Raw genomic sequence first — 18,075 nt, forward strand, 5'->3', positions numbered from 1 at the left:
TAATCTCCAAGGCAGACGAATTTTCGCTGAAAAGCTTTTAATGCAGCGGTCGGCGTGCTATAGCTCAATTGAGCCAGACTTGCGTAACACATATTCTTATGCGGCAGTTACTCACAAACGTACGTACCAAAAACGTGTCAGCTGACACGACCTATCTTATGAGTGTGCAATGTAAACGAAAACTCACCGACGTGCAACGCCCGTACGTACGTAGCCCGGAACGTAGAAATCAAAACAATTTTGATTTTTTCCGTAAGAACGTGTCAGCTGATCGCTCTCTCACTAGACAGAGTTGCCTAGTAAACTTTTGTGCGCTAATTTTTGACCGTTTGCAATTTTATGCAAAAACGCCTAATTAAAGTTTGAAAAATTGTGGAAATAATTCGAAATAATTATGTAAAAGTGCTGATTATATATATTTAATCTATTTATACTTATTTAATATGTATTCCGGCCTTTTACAATATCAAAAATTAAATTGGAAAAAGTTGATGTTTCCATAAACATACATACAAAATGGTCAATGGCAACAGTGCTTATCTGTAAACAATACACACACAAATATTTTATGTACATGTACACAGACGTACACATTGATTCCTACGGGCTTGAGAGTTCGGTCAAACGTGCTTCGTACGACAAACGTCCTTACGTACGGCACACGTCGGTGGGTAACTGCCGCATTACTCTCTATCGTTCAGTTGTTGTCGGAACAGCAACAAATAAACACTGCACGGCTGTCGCACAAATGTTAAGATTCCCTGTGAGAAATATTATGATGGGAAATGCAACTGGTAAGATGGCCTCTCCATAATTAACCAATGTGAGTGTTTTTGTTTTTAAGAAAATTTTTAGCAATTTCTTGCTGAACATACTCTTTTTCTGAGCCAAAAAAAAATCGAAAAAGTTAAACCTCATTTCTTTAAAAAATTACGATAGAATGCTTAAAGTAACTTAGCGAAATAGTCAAAAAATCTATCTGAATGTAACTTTATGTTTTTATATTTTAAACAGCCACTTATTTTTTAAACATTGTATACTTCTCTGGTTACGCCGCCTATATTTTCCGTGTTAAGCCGCTTTGAAAAACCAAGTTTCATGTCCATTTACATGTAAAAATATCGGTTACCCTTCGAATCGAGTACAATTTGATAAGTACAGGGACTTGAGAATGTTTTAAACTATATCTAAGTCAAAAATCTAATTTTCCAAACTGTTTGATGTAACTGCTGGGATGCTCATGCTCTCGCTCTCACTAATACACTTGTATTTTGACTTTTGCCGACCACTGTTTTAATGGCAGAAATACACTCGGAGAGTTTGCCAAATCGCTGCCGAGGTTCGACCTCGCTTGGAAAAACTTTTCTATTTGAAAAATCTTGTTTCTAAATTTTTGATATTGCTTTGTCTGAGTATTAAATCCAGAATCTTCGGTGGGGTTGGTGGAGCGAGCTACCAGCTTAACACGGCGGTTGCCTTGATATTGACATAAGCCCACTGAAAAAAAATTGTTTGTAGTGCTGATTTTAGTACAGGGGCTGCTATCCTGTGTAAATTGCAAATTTTCCATATCCGAAATTATTAATTGTTAAAAAAAAGGTTTTCATTTCGAAATATGTCATATATGATGTCACAACATTGCCCTCGATATAACGGCACTTACAGATGAATTTTCACTGAAAAGCTATTCATGGCAGAAAAATACTCGGAGTGTTTGCCAAAGCACTGCCAAGGAGTGACCCCGTTAAAAAAAAAACTTTATTCTAATTAAAAAAAAATGTCTAAATTTTCTATGTTGCTTCTCCCGGGACTTGAACCCAGGACCTTCGGTGTCGTAGGCGGCGCATGCTACCACCGCACCGCGCCCCTATATGTATGTATTTAATTTATATTCGTATATTTTTAGGTCAAGGAAGCAACACAACGCTGTCGTAGCTTGGGTTTGAATGTGGAATTTCGACACTCGCAAGTACTTGACGAATTCGGCATATTTCATACAGTCGTGTTGCTGCATGACAGACTACTTCATCGTAAAGCTGAATGGCCTATTGCAAGACTCAGTGTCTGGCTTGATATGGTGCGCAACGATGATGATATAAATCGTGATAATATTTTCAATTGCGTGGATATGAATTGGGAATCACCGGAAAATGAGGAATGTAGTACATTAAATGATTCGCTTAGTTCAAATCGCATTTCACTAAATCTAAGCATTGTTAAAGATGCTTTACTAAAAAAGCCATTTAAAAAATTACAATTATTTGACTCTTTGTCACTTTCCCCATCACCTATCAGCTCATCGCCCTTAGCAAGGAGTAATGGTTTTGCACTATCGCCACTAGCTGGTAGATTTAAAATGAAAAAGGCTTTAAATTATGACGACTGTATTAACCCAGGCTCAGTTTATGTACCAACCCCAACTACCTCAGAAAAGTTTACTACACAAACATTTGTGCCATTATGCGATGCGAAAGCCGATTTTAATGCATTAGCTTTGTCTCATTTACGTGACATGGAGTGTTCAATGTCCCATTTACGATTACTATGTAATCGCTTTAGCAACGAAAGAGAAAGCGTACCTAACAACAACAACTCAAACGATCAACAAGAACGTGTAAGAGAATCGCTAAAAGAATTGGAGAAAATAACAACTGAAATGCGTTCGTATCTCAGACGACGTGAACTACTTGAAGATAACGAGTTAGTATCATCTAAAATGGAGAAAGCGGTGCGCTTTTTAATAGATTAGAAATCAAAGAAATTTTATGTTTGTATGCATGTAGTAAGTATATTAATATTGTAAATTTTTTCTAGAAAAAAAAAAAATAAAGACAATTATTACAAATATATATGTATATATGTATGTATAATGAAACAAAGGTCATTGCTTGTATTCGTAAGCACTTTGCAATAACCCTCGCTCAATAAAAAAATCTACAGCACAATTTTAGCTCGAATTTCGCAACAGATACCTTTAGGTTAGGTTAGGTTCAACTGTAATAACTCCGTCCTCGAATACTAACAATTTTCTAGAAAAATAAAAATAAATAAATGTAAGGCGCGATAACCTCCGAAGAGATCTAAGGCCGAGCTTCTCTTCCAATTTTCCCTACAAATTGGCCGGACGGGACCTACATGTTTTATGCCGACTCCGAACGGCATCTGCAAGGCAGATGAGTTTTCACTGAGAGCTTTTCATAGCAGAAATACACTCGGAGCGTTTGCCAAACACTGCCGAGGGGCGACCCCGCTTAGAAAAATTTTCTTCTAATTGAAAAACCTTATTTCTAAAATTTTGATGTTGCTTTGCCCGGGGTGCGAACCCAGGGTATACGGTGTGGTAGGCGGAGCACGCTACTATCACACCACGGTGGCCGCCATCAACAATTTTCTAGAACCTAGCTTAATAGCCGACTCGAGATCTGGCAACTCTTAACGCTCCTAGTAGCTGGAGCCTTGACCTGGCGAGCGCAGGGCACGAGCACAGAACGTGCTCAATTGTTTCCTCCTGCAGCTCGCACTTCCAACATCTACTCTTACTGACGAGGACTAACTTATAAGCATATGATGTCAGAAAGTGTCCAGTTGTTATGCCCATTGTGAGGCTTAAGTAGATCCGACGCCTTTCTTTAATTTTGGGACTAACGGTATACACGTGCATAGTATGTTCTGCCATTTCTGCATCCTAGCGCCAACCCTCCAGTTAGTTGTGACCCCCATACGGCCTACATTCAAGGTGCTCCAAGGCCTTAATCCTTGTTGCTGCAGCTAACGCGATATTTTTGGCCATTAGGTCTGTAGGCGGGATGTGTAGAATGGCACGCAATGCTGGTGTACTTACTTTTTTGTGTGGCTATCCACCAAACAAGGACACCCTAGTAAAGTATGGCAATTGCCGTAAATACCCGATGGATGTATACAGTGCTGCGGAGGCTTTCTTCGCTCTTTCTTAAACATGGAGCTTCCACGACAACTTACTATCTAGTATTATTCCTAAATATTTTCTGATGCATTTTTCTTGTAGGCTTACCCCTCCAAGCTTAGGCTTAATCCAAATAGGGACCTGCTATTTCCTAGTAAATAATCACCCCTCTTCTGCATTACAAGTCCGTCTCAGTTCCCCGCTCCGCTTGAACTGAAAGTAGGTATCCTGAGTCCCGCTTGAATTGAAAGAAGAGGAAGAATTTACGAAATCAGCTGTTTGTGAGAAATTGATGAAATTAGAACACAACAAAACAAAAAAAATATTTGTGAAAAATTTATAAATTAGTGAATATTTCGTTATTTAACATAAATAAATTATGGAAACATCAGCCGTTGCAATTTTGATTGAAGAGGAGGACAGTGCGTCCCGAATGTAGGCGTGAGAGTGGAAAGACGGCGATTGAGGGACCAATGATCCATTCAGGATGAGCGATGAATTGTAAGTTGGTGCTGAAAGTGCTAAACCTTCATACATGTTAAATATTTTTAGATAAAAAAAAAAACTTTAGGTGAAATAAAGACGCATTTAAGTATGTCTTGGATATATTTGATGCAGAAATTTCGAGAAATACTCACCCTTATCGCGAGTTTTATTTTCACCCGAAAATATTCACATTGTTGTTCACCCTATCGCAGAGTGTGGCGAAAAAATTTTTCAAGTTCGAAAAAGATTTCACCTTATCGGCAACTCTTTGTTCGGGCGAAATGAACATCGGGGAAACCAAAATTGTTCACTTATATTTTACAGGCGAACGAGAGGAAAACAAAATGTAATTAATTTTTTGTTTTGAAATTTGATACTCTTATACTTCTATTATTAGAAATAAATCAACAAATAATGCATAATCGTAAGCTGAGCGGAAAAAAAGTGAAATTCCTGTATTGCTAAGTATGTAAATTCTATTTTTTCACAGCGTATCAGTCGGCCAAGTTATCCATTGTGGACAAAGCAACGGTTCCAAAATGTTGATCACCTCACTGAAACAAGATTACCTAAGACCCACTTCATGGTACCCCAGCGGGTTAGAGGGTCAGAATATACCCGCGGTAGGTATGCCTGTCGTAAGAGGCGACTAAAATACCAGATTCAAGGGGCTGTGTAGCGCAACCCATCAGGTTGCCAGCGCAATATATAGCTTCTCCAAACCCAATTATCAACCTCACTTATCCGCGGCGAATCCTGTTTCACTAACAGACGAGGCTCTGGCGACCCCAAGCTCCTCATGGAACTTGGAGGTGGGGAGGGAGGGAAAGCCCTGAAGGTTTAATGTGGCCACATAAATCGTTCCCGAAATGGTTGGGTTAGCACCTTAATGGTGTTGTGGTACCGGAGCGTACCGGATCTGTATCCGGCAAAGGACCATTACATCGATAACACCCCCAAAACCTTCGGGGAGCAACCACAACCCACTTCATGGTCCTTTCCAACGCTTTTTCCCTATACGAAAAAAAAGAAGACATTTACTCAACTTTACAATTGGTGGAACTCCAAATTTTTGCTTCAATGGTGGCACCGAGTTGGTAAGAATAACTAGCAAATATTAGAATGCCAGCATGTTTATCCTGTAATATTGGCGAAAGCTAATTGAAAAAAATTAACTTGTTATTCAAAAGTGCTGAAAATAGTAATTTTTAGCTTACAGTGAAATATTTAGCTCCAAGGGGTTAGAACTGTCCCTTAATTGCCTCCGAATCGCTTTCACATACATATATATTCGCCTCACGCTCAATCAATACCAACCTAAGTGTAATACTAAACATTATTTTATTAATTTTTTATTTATATTTTTGTTGCATTTTAAGGAAATATATGCTGGGTTACAAAATTTACACAATTGTAAGTAAATTATTTGTTCACTGCCAATTCGCAATAGAGCATCAGCGGTTTCCAAGTGAACTTTTGTTTGCCCGAAATTGCCGATAGGCGGAAAAAGTTCACCCGAACAAAAGAAGTGAAGGCGAACACTTTTCCGCGTGAACTTCGCGATAAGGGTGACTTTGACTTCCTTAAAAGCAATTAACCGCGTAATCGCTGCTTTGAGGTTTTTTTTGCTGAAGGCAGCTGCCAGCACGGTATTGGTACAGATTACAATGTAGCGATGCGTCAGTCAACCGTTTCCAAGTCACTACCCTATTTTCTGGATGTTATGGAGCGACGGATTTGTCCAGAGTGGATAACATTTCAAAACAGTGAGGAGGAAAAACTGAAAGCGAAGCAAGAGTTTTATACTAAGGCTGCCTTTTCAGGTGTAGTAATGTGCGTAGATGGAACACATATTGATGGAACACATATTGACGTTTCTAAACCCGTCAGCTCAATGACCCCCTCCTCAATGGGACTGAATCCCTCAAGCGGCATTGTCCACCACCAGTGCTCAACTTTTCCTTTTTGTTGGACCACTTCTTTACATAGCACTTCCAATCAACCCACGTCTGCAAGAATCCTTACAAGTATTAGGAAAACATGTTATTTTCAGGCTAACCTTACCTTTCTCCATAAATTCGCTTCTTTCGATTGGGGCCCAAGTACATTCAATGCCGATGCAACCTCTTTCCAAAACAAATGCACTTCTTCTTTAGGCCTTTTTGAGAAACCTTGTGCAATGTCTCTTTTTGTTGACAGCATTTCCAACAATTTTTCATATAGCTCTGGTTTTGTGCTTGTTGCCCTGCAAAACCACAAAAAAATAAAAAGTTTATTTTAATATATTTTTTATAAACATTAATGAATATTTTACTTACATATTTTTTAAAAAACCACGTTTTAAAGCCCGCGAAAATGAAAATAAAAACAATCTCCATCAAGTAATTTGCAACTGAGAAAAACGGAACTCCGCTCTAAGTGTAGGATACGTCAAATCGAGACTTTCGAAGTTGGACGGAATGAAAACGGAACGCAGGAAAGCAAAGTTACCAAACTGAGAAAATTTCAGTTCAGTTCGAAGTGCAGAATACTATATCGATTTTACGCGTGGGCGGTTAACCCGACTACAGATGCCCAGGCATCGCCATCCCTAAGTGCCTGGTCCATCAGAAAACTGATTGTTGTTCGACATCTGCCGCTTATGATGACTGAAACGTCCTCTGCATATACCGTAAGTTTGACAAACCGCCTAAGTAGTTGGTTGATAACCAGGGTCCGAGGTGTTGGTGATAAAACTCCATCCTGCGGCGTTCCTCTGTTTACAGATTTGTTACCTGGCATAGACCCCTTGCAACGTAATCCTTCTGCAGCTTATCATGGAGCCGATTCATTTGTTAAGGCCGGAAGAACTTCAATGGAGTTGCTTCTGTCATGATTGCTCGTTTCTACACATTGTTGAAAGCTCCGACAATTAAAAGAAAAATGGCTAGGGCATATTCCTGGTATTCAAGGGCTTTCTCAATATTCATGGCCACCCTAAGCAATGCATGTAGTATGCAATAAATATACCACCATTTATTTTTATATAAAATATCTTTTAATATTAACTCCTAAATGTATGCTAACAATTCGTTTTAAAAATTTATATTTGAATGAAAATTTTTGAAACAAACCTTTCAAAATTGAAATATAAAAAATTAACAAGAACAAAAATTCAATTTATTTAAAGTAGGTACATTTAAAGTTGAATATAAATATAACCCTACAATGCAGTATCGACTATCCTGCCTTTAGTGTAAATATGTTGAGCTGAAGAGAATAATGCTTCATTCATTTTTGATTTAGTATATCTAAACATCTATTTATATCTCTAGGGTTTTGAGTAAAATGGCAAACTATAGGCCTTTAGTCTTTCGGGTGCAGATGACTGATTCCTGGCGCTTTCGGTATGAAGACTACTCGAGCCACTAACAGCTGAACGGTCAAAGTAAGCATTCACACACAAACGTCATAAACGTCCATATTACGAGAATCTTTAAGAAAATTCAAGTTAAATTTTTAAACAGACAAACTGTGATAATTTTGGAATAAATAGCATTTAGGACACCTTATTTGCAGTAATTAAGAGAAAATGTTATAATCAAGTATTCGTTGTTTTTTTTCTACACTTATCTTTAATATTGATACAATGATTGGAGTAAATTGATGCAATGTAATAACTCTGCTCTTCCTGCTGTTCTTCATTCCTCGACTGCCTTCCACTCTATATAGCAAATATACTATATAGTAAACAATGCTATATAGCGTGAAAGTGAGCGGTTTGATCTGCAGGTTGGCAATGGCAAACTTGATCGGAATTTGTTATAATCAGAAAAATTATTCAAAAATGATTCCAAAAAAGTGATCAGAAATATATTTTTCAACCAAACGTAACCTTTTGATCACCCAAAGGAATAACATTTGTTGATTCGTTTTGTTCAACTGTATGATAAATTAGTGATTAAATTGTATTGATATGGAGAAAAATTCGAAATTTAGTCATCCAAATGATGTGTGGGATATTTCTTAATTTGTTGTTACGTTTGCAAGCGAGCAATAAAATTTAGCTTATGAAAGAAGGCATGTATTATGCATATGTTGTTGTTGTTATGCATATCACATATTTGTACGTTTAAAACTATTCTTATCTCTATATATTTTTGTGTTTAAAGCCGCAGTGTGTGCAATCCATTCTGATTCTTATTGAGCAACAGCTAACTAAAATTTTAGAGGCGTATTTTCCTAGAGCTTGAAAACTTTTTCTGCCCGCTTAAAAAATGTTCAATTGGAAAACAAAAACAAATTAAGCAAGTTAATTTAAGCTTTTGAAAAAAAAAAACGCCCAGTATCTGATTCGTTTAGTAAAATAAAACCGTTAAATACGTAAAACACTTATGAAAAATTATGTTTGGTTGAGCCAAGTAAAATGATATTTCCGTGATCAGAAAATTTAAGCATGACAGAAATACTTTTCAACCTTCTCGAGTTCTAAATTGTGCCATAATGTACATATGTAATTTATGCATCTCCTCCAAAATTTAAGAATACTTCAATTTTGAAATTAAGCTCTATTACCAAATCACAAAACTGTTCGTTGACAAAATCGGCTATGAAAACATTGGCTTTGGGTGGCTGGTTGTCTTGGAATGGTCCTGGAGTTTGGTCTTCCATCCATGGTGTTATCTTTCGGTCAACTTTTTTTGCAGTTGAATGTAGAGAAGAAAAAATTCTGAAATTTCAATGTCATTTGTTGTTCATTAATTATTACAATAAAATGTATCACCTCAGCGTTATGTACATTCTGGTGGGTGTTAAAATGCATTGTGATACAAAACCTTGTGTTGGATTCCGGGAAAGTAATGAATTTTGAAGATATAATTGAAGTTTTCTGACGGACGTTAGATTCGGCCATGGTGTCGGCCAGTTATTACTTGACCAAAATTCATTTGGCGGCCACCGTGGTGTGATGGGTAGCGTGCTCCGCCTATCACACCGTATGCCCTGGGTTCAACTCCCGGGCAAAGCAACATCAAAATTTTAGAAATAAGATTTTTCAATTAGAAGAAAATTTTTCTAAGCGGGGTCGCCCCTCGGCAGTGTTTGGCAAGCACTCCGGGTGTATTTCTGCCATGAAAAGCTCTCAGTGAAAACTCATCTGCTTTGCAGATGCCGCTCGGAGTCGGCATAAAACATGTAGGTCCCGTCCGGCCAATTTGTAGGGAAAATCAAGAGGAGCACGACGCAAATTGGAAGAGAAGCTCGGCCTTAGATCTCTTCGGAGGTTATCGCGCCTTACATTTTTTATTTTATTTAAATTCATTTGGCAAAAACAGCGGGCATCGACGATAAATCAAAAGTATTTGCCGGCCCAATGCGCGACATCTATTTAATGTGAATTCATTCAATGTTCCATCATATTTTGAGTATAAAAGTGGACCAAATAATTGCAGCAAATCACTGTGTAATTTCATGTGATGCGACACATTCATATCATAAAACTGTTGAAAATCCAAAATGCAAACTTCGCCTTTATTTGATAGCAAATATTGTTTCAGTTCTGTAAGAGGTTCAAATATTTCCATAGCAAACAGACCATGTGCAAAAAAAAATTTATTATTCTTCTGACACAAGCGTAAATCAAAATATCGTATTCCTAGCCTTAGTTGCTCCAATACGCTGGCAGATTGGGTTTTCGCCCAACGACGTACGAACCACGGAAAACAAAAGTTAAGCCACTTTGTAGGATTTTCTGCATCTGGGGCGGGTTCGGCTCCAGATTTTATACCATACGTCATTGAGTCATGAGATCCTTTTGGAATAAATTAATAGAAAAACTAAATTTGTTATGTTTATTTCTATTTTTACCGGGTATAGCAAGGTTGATGATGGGAACACTGTGTAGCAGGTTCGGAAGTGATGTCATCCATTGCACTCTGTTACCCATTACTGGGCCAGGTAGTTACTAAGATGTTTTGGCAAAATGTTCGGGTGTGTGTTAGTCTCATATAAATAAGATTGCAGCTCCCGATAGATAAATTCAACACACTTGGTGGGGTAAAAAAATTGCAAATCGATCAAATGTAAACAAATAGTTGTGTTCCAATGAAAGCCGATGATAAATTTCAGATCAACAGGGCTGATCTGTTTAGCTTTTTTTGTGGAAATTATTTGACGGCATACACTCTGCACTTAAAGCTCCGTCACATAAGCAGTTTTTTTAAGTGGAAGACGAACGAGGAATTGGGATAATGAGAAAAGTACGCCATTTTGAATTAATTCTTTGATTGCCACTCGAAGCGCGAAGACGCGAATTTAATTGTTCCACAAATTTTTAAATAAAATAAATTGCTACAGCCGTCAGAAGTGGGATGATATTCCAAAAGCCCTATAAATTAAAAAGAACCGACTTAACCAATTGGTTGGATGCAAAACGCGTCGAATATCCGCGCACCGCCACAGTATTGCAGCTTAAAAATTTGAGAGAACAGGAATGAACACAACCAGTGGCGACTAAAATGCTGATGGTGAAATTGAAGAGCACTGGATGAAAAACTACAGCTTCTTCGTAAACGCTTAGAAACTTTTACGAATGTCATTGAAGCAATTCATTTTATCGGAAAATTTAGAAAACAAAAAAGTTTAAAACCAAGGATTCCATTGATACCGATAGATTTGTATTTTCAATTTTAAATGCCTCAAATTTCCTATACCTATCAATGAAGCTCAAGGACGATCATTAGCTGCGAATCAAGTGATTGATGAACCCAATACAAACCTTTATAGCTTCAGGGCTTGTGCAACTCAATTGGCAACCTCACCTACGCGAGGGGAATCCTGTTACAAATATGAATATAACATACAACAACAACAACGGCCAGTTACGCGTAGCCCGCATATTTTTATAGATCCGTGGGGTAAAACCAAACCTGTTAAATAATGATTACTAATGGTAATGATTAGCCGTTCCATTGATTATTTTCTTTAAACGCCATTTAATGATTACTTGCCATTATTTTCTATTTTTAATGATTACTTTTCAATTGATTAAAAAAATGATAAAAAAAAAAACATGATTTTTTACGATTATTGAAAAAAAAATCAGAATTAATCAAAAGTAATCAAAAATCAGAAAAAAAATCAAAAATAACAAAAGTAATGATTATTTTTTTATTTATTTTTTCAATTTGTTTTGATTATTTTTTCGCTTTGTTGAAAGAAAGTTCTCGTTTGTGGCATGCATACAAGTATATTTTAGGATGAAATAGTAAATCGTAAGCGCTTATCGAGGCGAATATATACATGCAACATATAGGGGAATAGTATATGAGCGTTGATTCAAACATATGCTCAGGTAAGTATATACACATGCGCATTATTACATTCATTATATAAAATAATATTGGTTTCATCCTTAAGTGAAGCTAATTTTGTTTTGTATCTAAAATTAATATATCTCCTATTTTGGATTAAGTTATGGCTATGCACTGATTGTTTTGTATTCAAAGTTTATGTTGTTGTTGTTGCTGTAGCAATGCTCGCCCCACCTAATAGCCGCGACCGATCACAAATTGTCATCAATATCCTCTAACGGGAGTCCAAGGAAACTTGCCGTTTCAACAGGGGTGGACCATAAGGAAAGGGGTGTTAGAGGCGTTGGTTCCACATTACAATTAAAGAGATGGTTGGTGTCATGTGGGGACACATTGCAAGCAGGGCATACATTTTGTATGTCGGGGTTGATTCTGGATAGGTAAGAGTTTAACCTGTTACAGTATCCAGAACGAAGTTGAGCAAGAGTGACACGCGTTTCCCTGGGGAGTATGCGTTCCACTTCCGCGAGTTCTGGATATTTTTCTTCAAGTACTGGATTCACCGGTCAATTCCCGACATAAAGGTCCGACGCCTGTCTATGGAGTTCACCAAGGACCTGCTTGTGTTTTTTCGCTTCATACGGCTGGGTTCTCAGGTGCCGTATTTCCTCAAAATGCTTACGGAGATGACTCCTTAGGCCCCTAGGCGGTGCTGGTTCGTCAATCAGATGTCTGTTGGGATGCCCAGGTTTCTGGGTATTCAACAGAAACTGTTTGGTCAGCATCTCATTTCTCTCCCTGATGGGGAGTATTCTCGCCTCATTATGCAGATGGTGTTCTGGGGATATAAGAAGACAGCCCGTGGCGATTCTGAGAGCAGTATTTTGGCAGGCCTGTAGTTTCTTCCAGTGGGTGGTTTTTAGGCTTGGCGACCATATGGATGACGCGTAGCACGTAATCGGCTGGCTAATTGCTTTGTATGTGGTCAAGGAGGTTTCTTTATCTTTTCCTCAGGTACTGCTAGCAAGGGATTTGAGGATTTTATTACGGCTCTGAATTCTTGGAACAATTGCGGTTGCGTGCGCACTAAAATGTAGATCCTGATCAAACGTCACACCCAAGATTTTGGGGTGTAGGACAGTCGGTAGCGTAGTGCCATCGACGTGGATGTTCAATATGGTCGACATTTGGGGCGTCCATGTTTAATTCTCCTTTGTTTTGATGTTTCGTTTCTCAATTGCACCGATGCCTGCCGACCACCCAGATAATTTGCGGTCCACCTTTTAAGACATGGGGGAAGGGTAGACCCTTCCAGGTCTTGCAGTAACGAGCCATGGTTGACCGTATCAAAGCTTTTGATAGGTCTAACGCTACGAGTACTGTTCTATGGTGGGGATATTGATTCAAACCGCAATTTATCGGGGTGCTAATGACATTTAGCGCGGAGGTAGTGCTATGGAGTTTTCTGAAGCCATGCTGATGAGGGGCTAGCTGCAAATGTGCTTGGAAATAAGGGAGCAAAAGAAATGTTTAAACTCGCAAAGACCGCGGAAAGCGAAGCGTGTCGGGACGAGTACAGGGATCTACTGAGGATCTACAAGCGTGAAATTACCAGGGCGAAGAGAAACTCATGGAAAAGTTTCTGTACGGACATAGAGTGCTCCAGTGAAACAGCACGGTTGAAAAAAGTCCTAGCAAAGGGAAACATAGTCCAGGGACTAATAAAGAAAGAGAACGGGGAATGGTCACGTGATAGTGAGGAATCCCTTGAGGTGCTTCTCGATACACATTTCCCATCGGGAGACGGTTTAGAAGAAGACATCACTCACACTTCGATCACGGAGCTAGTGGTGCCGGGCTTGGTGACCGATACCAAGATCGAGTGGGCAGTGAAGACGTTTTCTAAGTTTAAATCGCCGGGCCCAGATGGTATATTCCCGGCCATGCTACAAGTCTCAAGTAGGGCGGTCGTGGAATGGCTTCAAATAATATTCGATGGGTGCATAAGACTGAATCATGTACCGCACTCTTGGAGAACTGCTCGTGTAGCTTTTCTACCAAAGGCGGGGAAGATCGGTCACGTGTATCCCAAAGACTATAGACCCATTAGCTTAACATCATTTCTGCTCAAAACCTTTGAGAGGCTGATAGATGTGTACATAAAGTCCAACGTGGATGAAAAGCTGCTCTCCACAACACAGCATGCGTACACCAAAGGCAAGTCGGTAGACCGCATTGCATAGGGTGGTAATAAGCATAGAGAAATCCCTGGAATATAAGGAGTATGCTCTAGGAGTCTTCTTGGACATTGCCGGGGCTTTCAATAATGTTGCAAAATGGGCGATTATGGATGGTCTTAATTACATTAAAGTACATCCTGCCTTAATCAGATGGATCGGCTGCATGTTAAATTGCAGGAAGATTACATCACAATGGAGATTGTACGAGGCCACGAAATCAGTGGACAGGGGCACGCCGCAGGGAGGGGTGCTATCACCTCTGCTGTGGACACTGGTCATCAACCAACTGCTCAGGCAATTCGATGAGGGACCCGTAAAACTTACGGCTTACGCAGATGACGTTGCAATTGTCATAAGTGGAAAATGCCTTCCAACGATTAGTTCTTTGATGGATCGGGCGCTTCGGGATATTCATACCTGGGCATCTAATGTCGGGCTGAAAGTCAATGCGGAGAAGACGGATATGGTCTTGTTTACAAAGAGGTACAAGGTCCCAAATTGGACCAGGCCTAAGTTAGGAGCGGTGACCTTACAGGAGAAACCTTGCACAAAATATCTAGGAATCATCCTAGACAGTAAGCTGTCATGGAAGCTCAACGTGGAGGAGAGGGTCAAGAAGGCCTCAACGGCACTCTATGCATGTAAAAGAATGCTGGGGTGTACGTGGGGCCTATCGCCCTCTCTTTCTCATTGGGTTTTTACAGCGATTGTAAGCCCTATTCTATACTATGGAGTTCTTGTTTGGTGGAAAGCCACACAAAAAACAACATACCTCAAAAAATTAGAGGGGGTATGCAGACTATCGATGCTTTGCATTACGGGAGCCCTGAAAACAACCCCGACGGCTGCACTGTATGCCATTCTGCACATTCCACCTGTAGACCTGGTAGCAAAGAACAAAGCGTTATCGACCGCAACCAGGCTCGATGCTTCGGGGCAGCTTGAGCGCCGACCATATGGCCATAGTAGTATAGCGTCCTCAGTCACAAGACGAACAGACTACATGATTCCCTACCTGCACTTTGAGGGAGATCTTAAGGCCACAATAGAGGTGGACGGTTGGCGCAAGGGTGCGCAAATGGCGGACGAGGCGATACATGTGTACACCGATGGTTCCAAAATAGTGGAAGGAGTAGGGTCTGCGGTATACTGCGCTGATCCGGAATTAAGCAGATCCTACAGGCTGCCGGATTACTGTAGCGTTTTCCAAGCGGAAATATTAGCCGTAACCAAAGCAGTAGAAACCCTGGAAGAGAATAGCTTAAGCTGCAACCGTGTTAACTTTTATATTGACAGTCAAGCAGCAATTAAGGCAATAATCTCGCATAGCACAGCATCTAAATGCGTGTTAGAGTGTAGCAGTCTCTGGAGAGAATCGGGACAGGGAGAAGCATACATCTATATTGGGTCCCAGGGCATATGGGAATAGATGGGAATGAAAAAGCGGACGAATTAGCTAAAAAGGGCGCATCCCTTGAAGCTTGCTCCGTAGACGTCCCAATTAGATTGGGCGAGATTAAGCGAAGGCGAGAGGTGCACATGATCGACCAAGCAGAAAAGGCGTGGGTTCAAGCGCGGGGTTGTAAAGTGTCGAAGATTATGTGTAGGTCTTACAACCTTAGACTAACACAGTTGCTTCTATCATTAAAAAGAGAGGACTGTAGACTCATGACGGGTATTCTGACTGGACACTGCCTTCTGGCGTCACATGCCTTTAAATTAGGCTTGGTCAGTGATAGCAGGTGTAGGAAGTGCGGGTTGGAGGAGGAAACGATCGAGCACGTTCTGTGCTCGTGCCCTGCACTTGCCAGGCTAAGACTCCAGCTATTAGGAGTGATACAGCTGTCAGATCTAGAAGCAGCAAGTGGCTTAAGTCCTAGGAAGCTTCTAGTATTTGCCAAGAGGACGGAGTTATTTTATAACATAGGTCCTGGTTTTTGATAGGGTTTTTCAGGTTGGTCGTTAAAACAAACTTCTGGTAACACTACGGACTCAATCAGTCTATGTGAGGTCCTCATGGACCGGCCAGTTCAACCTACCTAAGGGAGCAAAATGGCTTCAAGCGTCTTTGCCACTGGCGATAGGAGAGATATCGGACGATATGACTCACCTACGTTAGCTGGTTTCCCAGGCTTTAGTAGCGGAACCACCTTGGCCATTTTCCATTTCTCGGGTATGACAAAGGTGGAAAGAGACAGGTTGAAGACATGCGCTAAATATTTGAAACCCTCTTTCCCTAGGTTTTTAAGCATCGGCATGGCTATGCCGTCTGGGCCCACTGCTTTGGATGGTTTAGCGCGACCAATGGCGTCCTCAACCGCAATAGCGGTGATGGTAATTGGTGACGCGCTGAGTTTGTGTTTATGTGCGTGTCTATTGGCTCTCCGTCTATCTTTGTCGACCGTAGGATGCATTATATATTGTCGGCAGAAAGCGCTCGCGCATTTTTTCGCATCCGACAGCACCTTATCGCCAAAGGGGATGGAAACTTTGTCTTTGTGCTTAGTCGGATTCGATAGGGACTTTACGGTGGACCAAAGTTTACCTACACCGGTATAGAGGTTACAACCTCTTAGGTGTTCTTCCCATTTCGCCCGCTTGTGTTCGTCCACAAGCAATCTGATGCGTTGGTTTATATTCCTTATTTGGGGGTCGCCTAGATCAAGCTGTCTTATAAGGTCGCGTTCCCTCGCTAAGCTCGCGGCCTCCGCCGGGAAGTGGGGCCGGATTTCGGGAATTCTCCCGGCGGGAATGAAATGTGCCGAGGCGGATTCAATGACCTTACGGAAGGCACGCTCCCCTTGGCGGGCATCAGTCGGGATAGGGAGGGCAGCAAAGCGGCTGTCTGTAAAGGATTTATATTCTTCCCATTTTCCTTTTTTGAAGTTTATGAAAGTGCGTTTTTCAGTGACGATGAAGTCGGCGGTACGCTCTAGCGAAATAAGTATGGGCAGGTGGTCGGATGCCAATGTTACCATCGGCTGCCAGTTGACGCAGTTTACGAGTTCTGCGCTCACGATTGAGATATCTGGCGAGCTATGACAGCTTCCTACCATACGTGTGGGGGCGTCTCCGTTTACTGTGCAGAACGTCGTTTCGTCTATTTGATCCGCCACCATCTCACCCCTACTGTCCGCCCGCAAGTTTGAATGCCATAGGTCGTGATGGGCATTGAAATCGGCTAAGATAATGCTATTGTTGCCAGTGAGTAAGGCCTCGATATTAGGGCGGTATCCACTGGGGCAACAGGTGACAGGAGGGATGTAGATGTTGATGATTTCTAGATTTGCATCGCCTGACCGGACAGATAGGCCTTGACGTTCTAAGACATTGTCCCTGCGGTCGATGCCAGGATCAAATATATGATATTGCACAGAGTGGTGTATAATAAACGCGAGGCCGCCTCCATTTCCGCTCTCGCGGTCTTTCCTGTGGACATTATAACCAGAGCAGGTCTGCAATGCAGATCTTGCTGTGAGTTTAGTCTCTTGAATCGCAGCAAAGCGGATGTTGTGCCGCTTCATGAAATCGACTATCTCCGTAATCTTCCCAGTTAGTCCATTACAGTTGAACTGCAGAATTCTGAAGTGCATGAGGGGTGACGCCGCCACTCTAGGGGTAAGTGACGGGTGACTACGCCTAGGTTGTGGAAGGCCAGGACGCAATTGCTGTTTTGGCCTTGGGACTGGGCGCCCTTGGGCAAGCATTGGGGTACCCGGATGATTTGGGTTTGCGACCTGGCAACATGGCGCGATGAAACCCGTCGAGGGGTTGCCGTCGCGGAGACCAGAACATCTAGGAAAGTGGCACCACCCAAGGCAGGAGCTGCATTGAGCGGATGTCGCAAACCTATATATTCTGTGCTGGCAGACGTTGCAAACGGAGGCAGGGACTAAGAGTCTGTTTCCCTGACCTGCACGATTGCTGCCAGAAAAGAGGGGGGGAGAAGAAGACGGGGCAGGGGCTGATGCTCAGCATTGCTACCAGCTCTACTACGAAGGTAGTAGTTATGAGTGGTATCAGCGGGTATTTGTTGTGGCTTGCTGAGCAGCGAAGCTGCTAGAAGGTAGTGCAGATACGCTTAGGCGTAGACTACGGGACGCCCTTGGGCGTGAGCAGCAAGGAGCCACAAAAGATT

General features: G+C 41.1%; 2 protein-coding genes across 2 annotated transcripts in view; one reads left to right on the forward strand and one right to left on the reverse strand.

Moving 5' to 3' along the window:
• neb (nebbish) overlaps nucleotides 1–2,855 on the forward strand; it is a 164,398-nt gene extending 161,543 nt beyond the window's left edge. Inside the window, exon 5 of the mRNA XM_067765770.1 lies at nucleotides 1,907–2,855. Coding sequence (XP_067621871.1) covers nucleotides 1,907–2,749 — 843 coding nt within the window. The 3' untranslated portion in view covers nucleotides 2,750–2,855. The remainder of the gene's footprint in view (nucleotides 1–1,906) is intronic.
• Nucleotides 2,856–9,273: 6,418 nt separating this feature from the next.
• On the reverse strand, nucleotides 9,274–10,513 carry LOC137242212 (PI-PLC X domain-containing protein 3-like). Its single transcript, XM_067769582.1, has 2 exons — nucleotides 10,253–10,513; nucleotides 9,274–10,196 (listed from the first exon to the last, which is right to left on the reverse strand). The coding sequence occupies exons 1-2, from the start codon at nucleotides 10,329–10,331 to the stop codon at nucleotides 9,694–9,696; spliced, it is 582 nt and encodes a 193-aa protein (XP_067625683.1). The 5' UTR covers nucleotides 10,332–10,513; the 3' UTR covers nucleotides 9,274–9,693.
• Between the last annotated feature and the right edge of the window lie 7,562 nt (nucleotides 10,514–18,075).

The sequence above is a fragment of the Eurosta solidaginis genome, chromosome 2, assembly GCF_040869045.1.
Source record: "Eurosta solidaginis isolate ZX-2024a chromosome 2, ASM4086904v1, whole genome shotgun sequence".
Taxonomy (NCBI): Eukaryota; Metazoa; Arthropoda; class Insecta; order Diptera; family Tephritidae; genus Eurosta; species Eurosta solidaginis.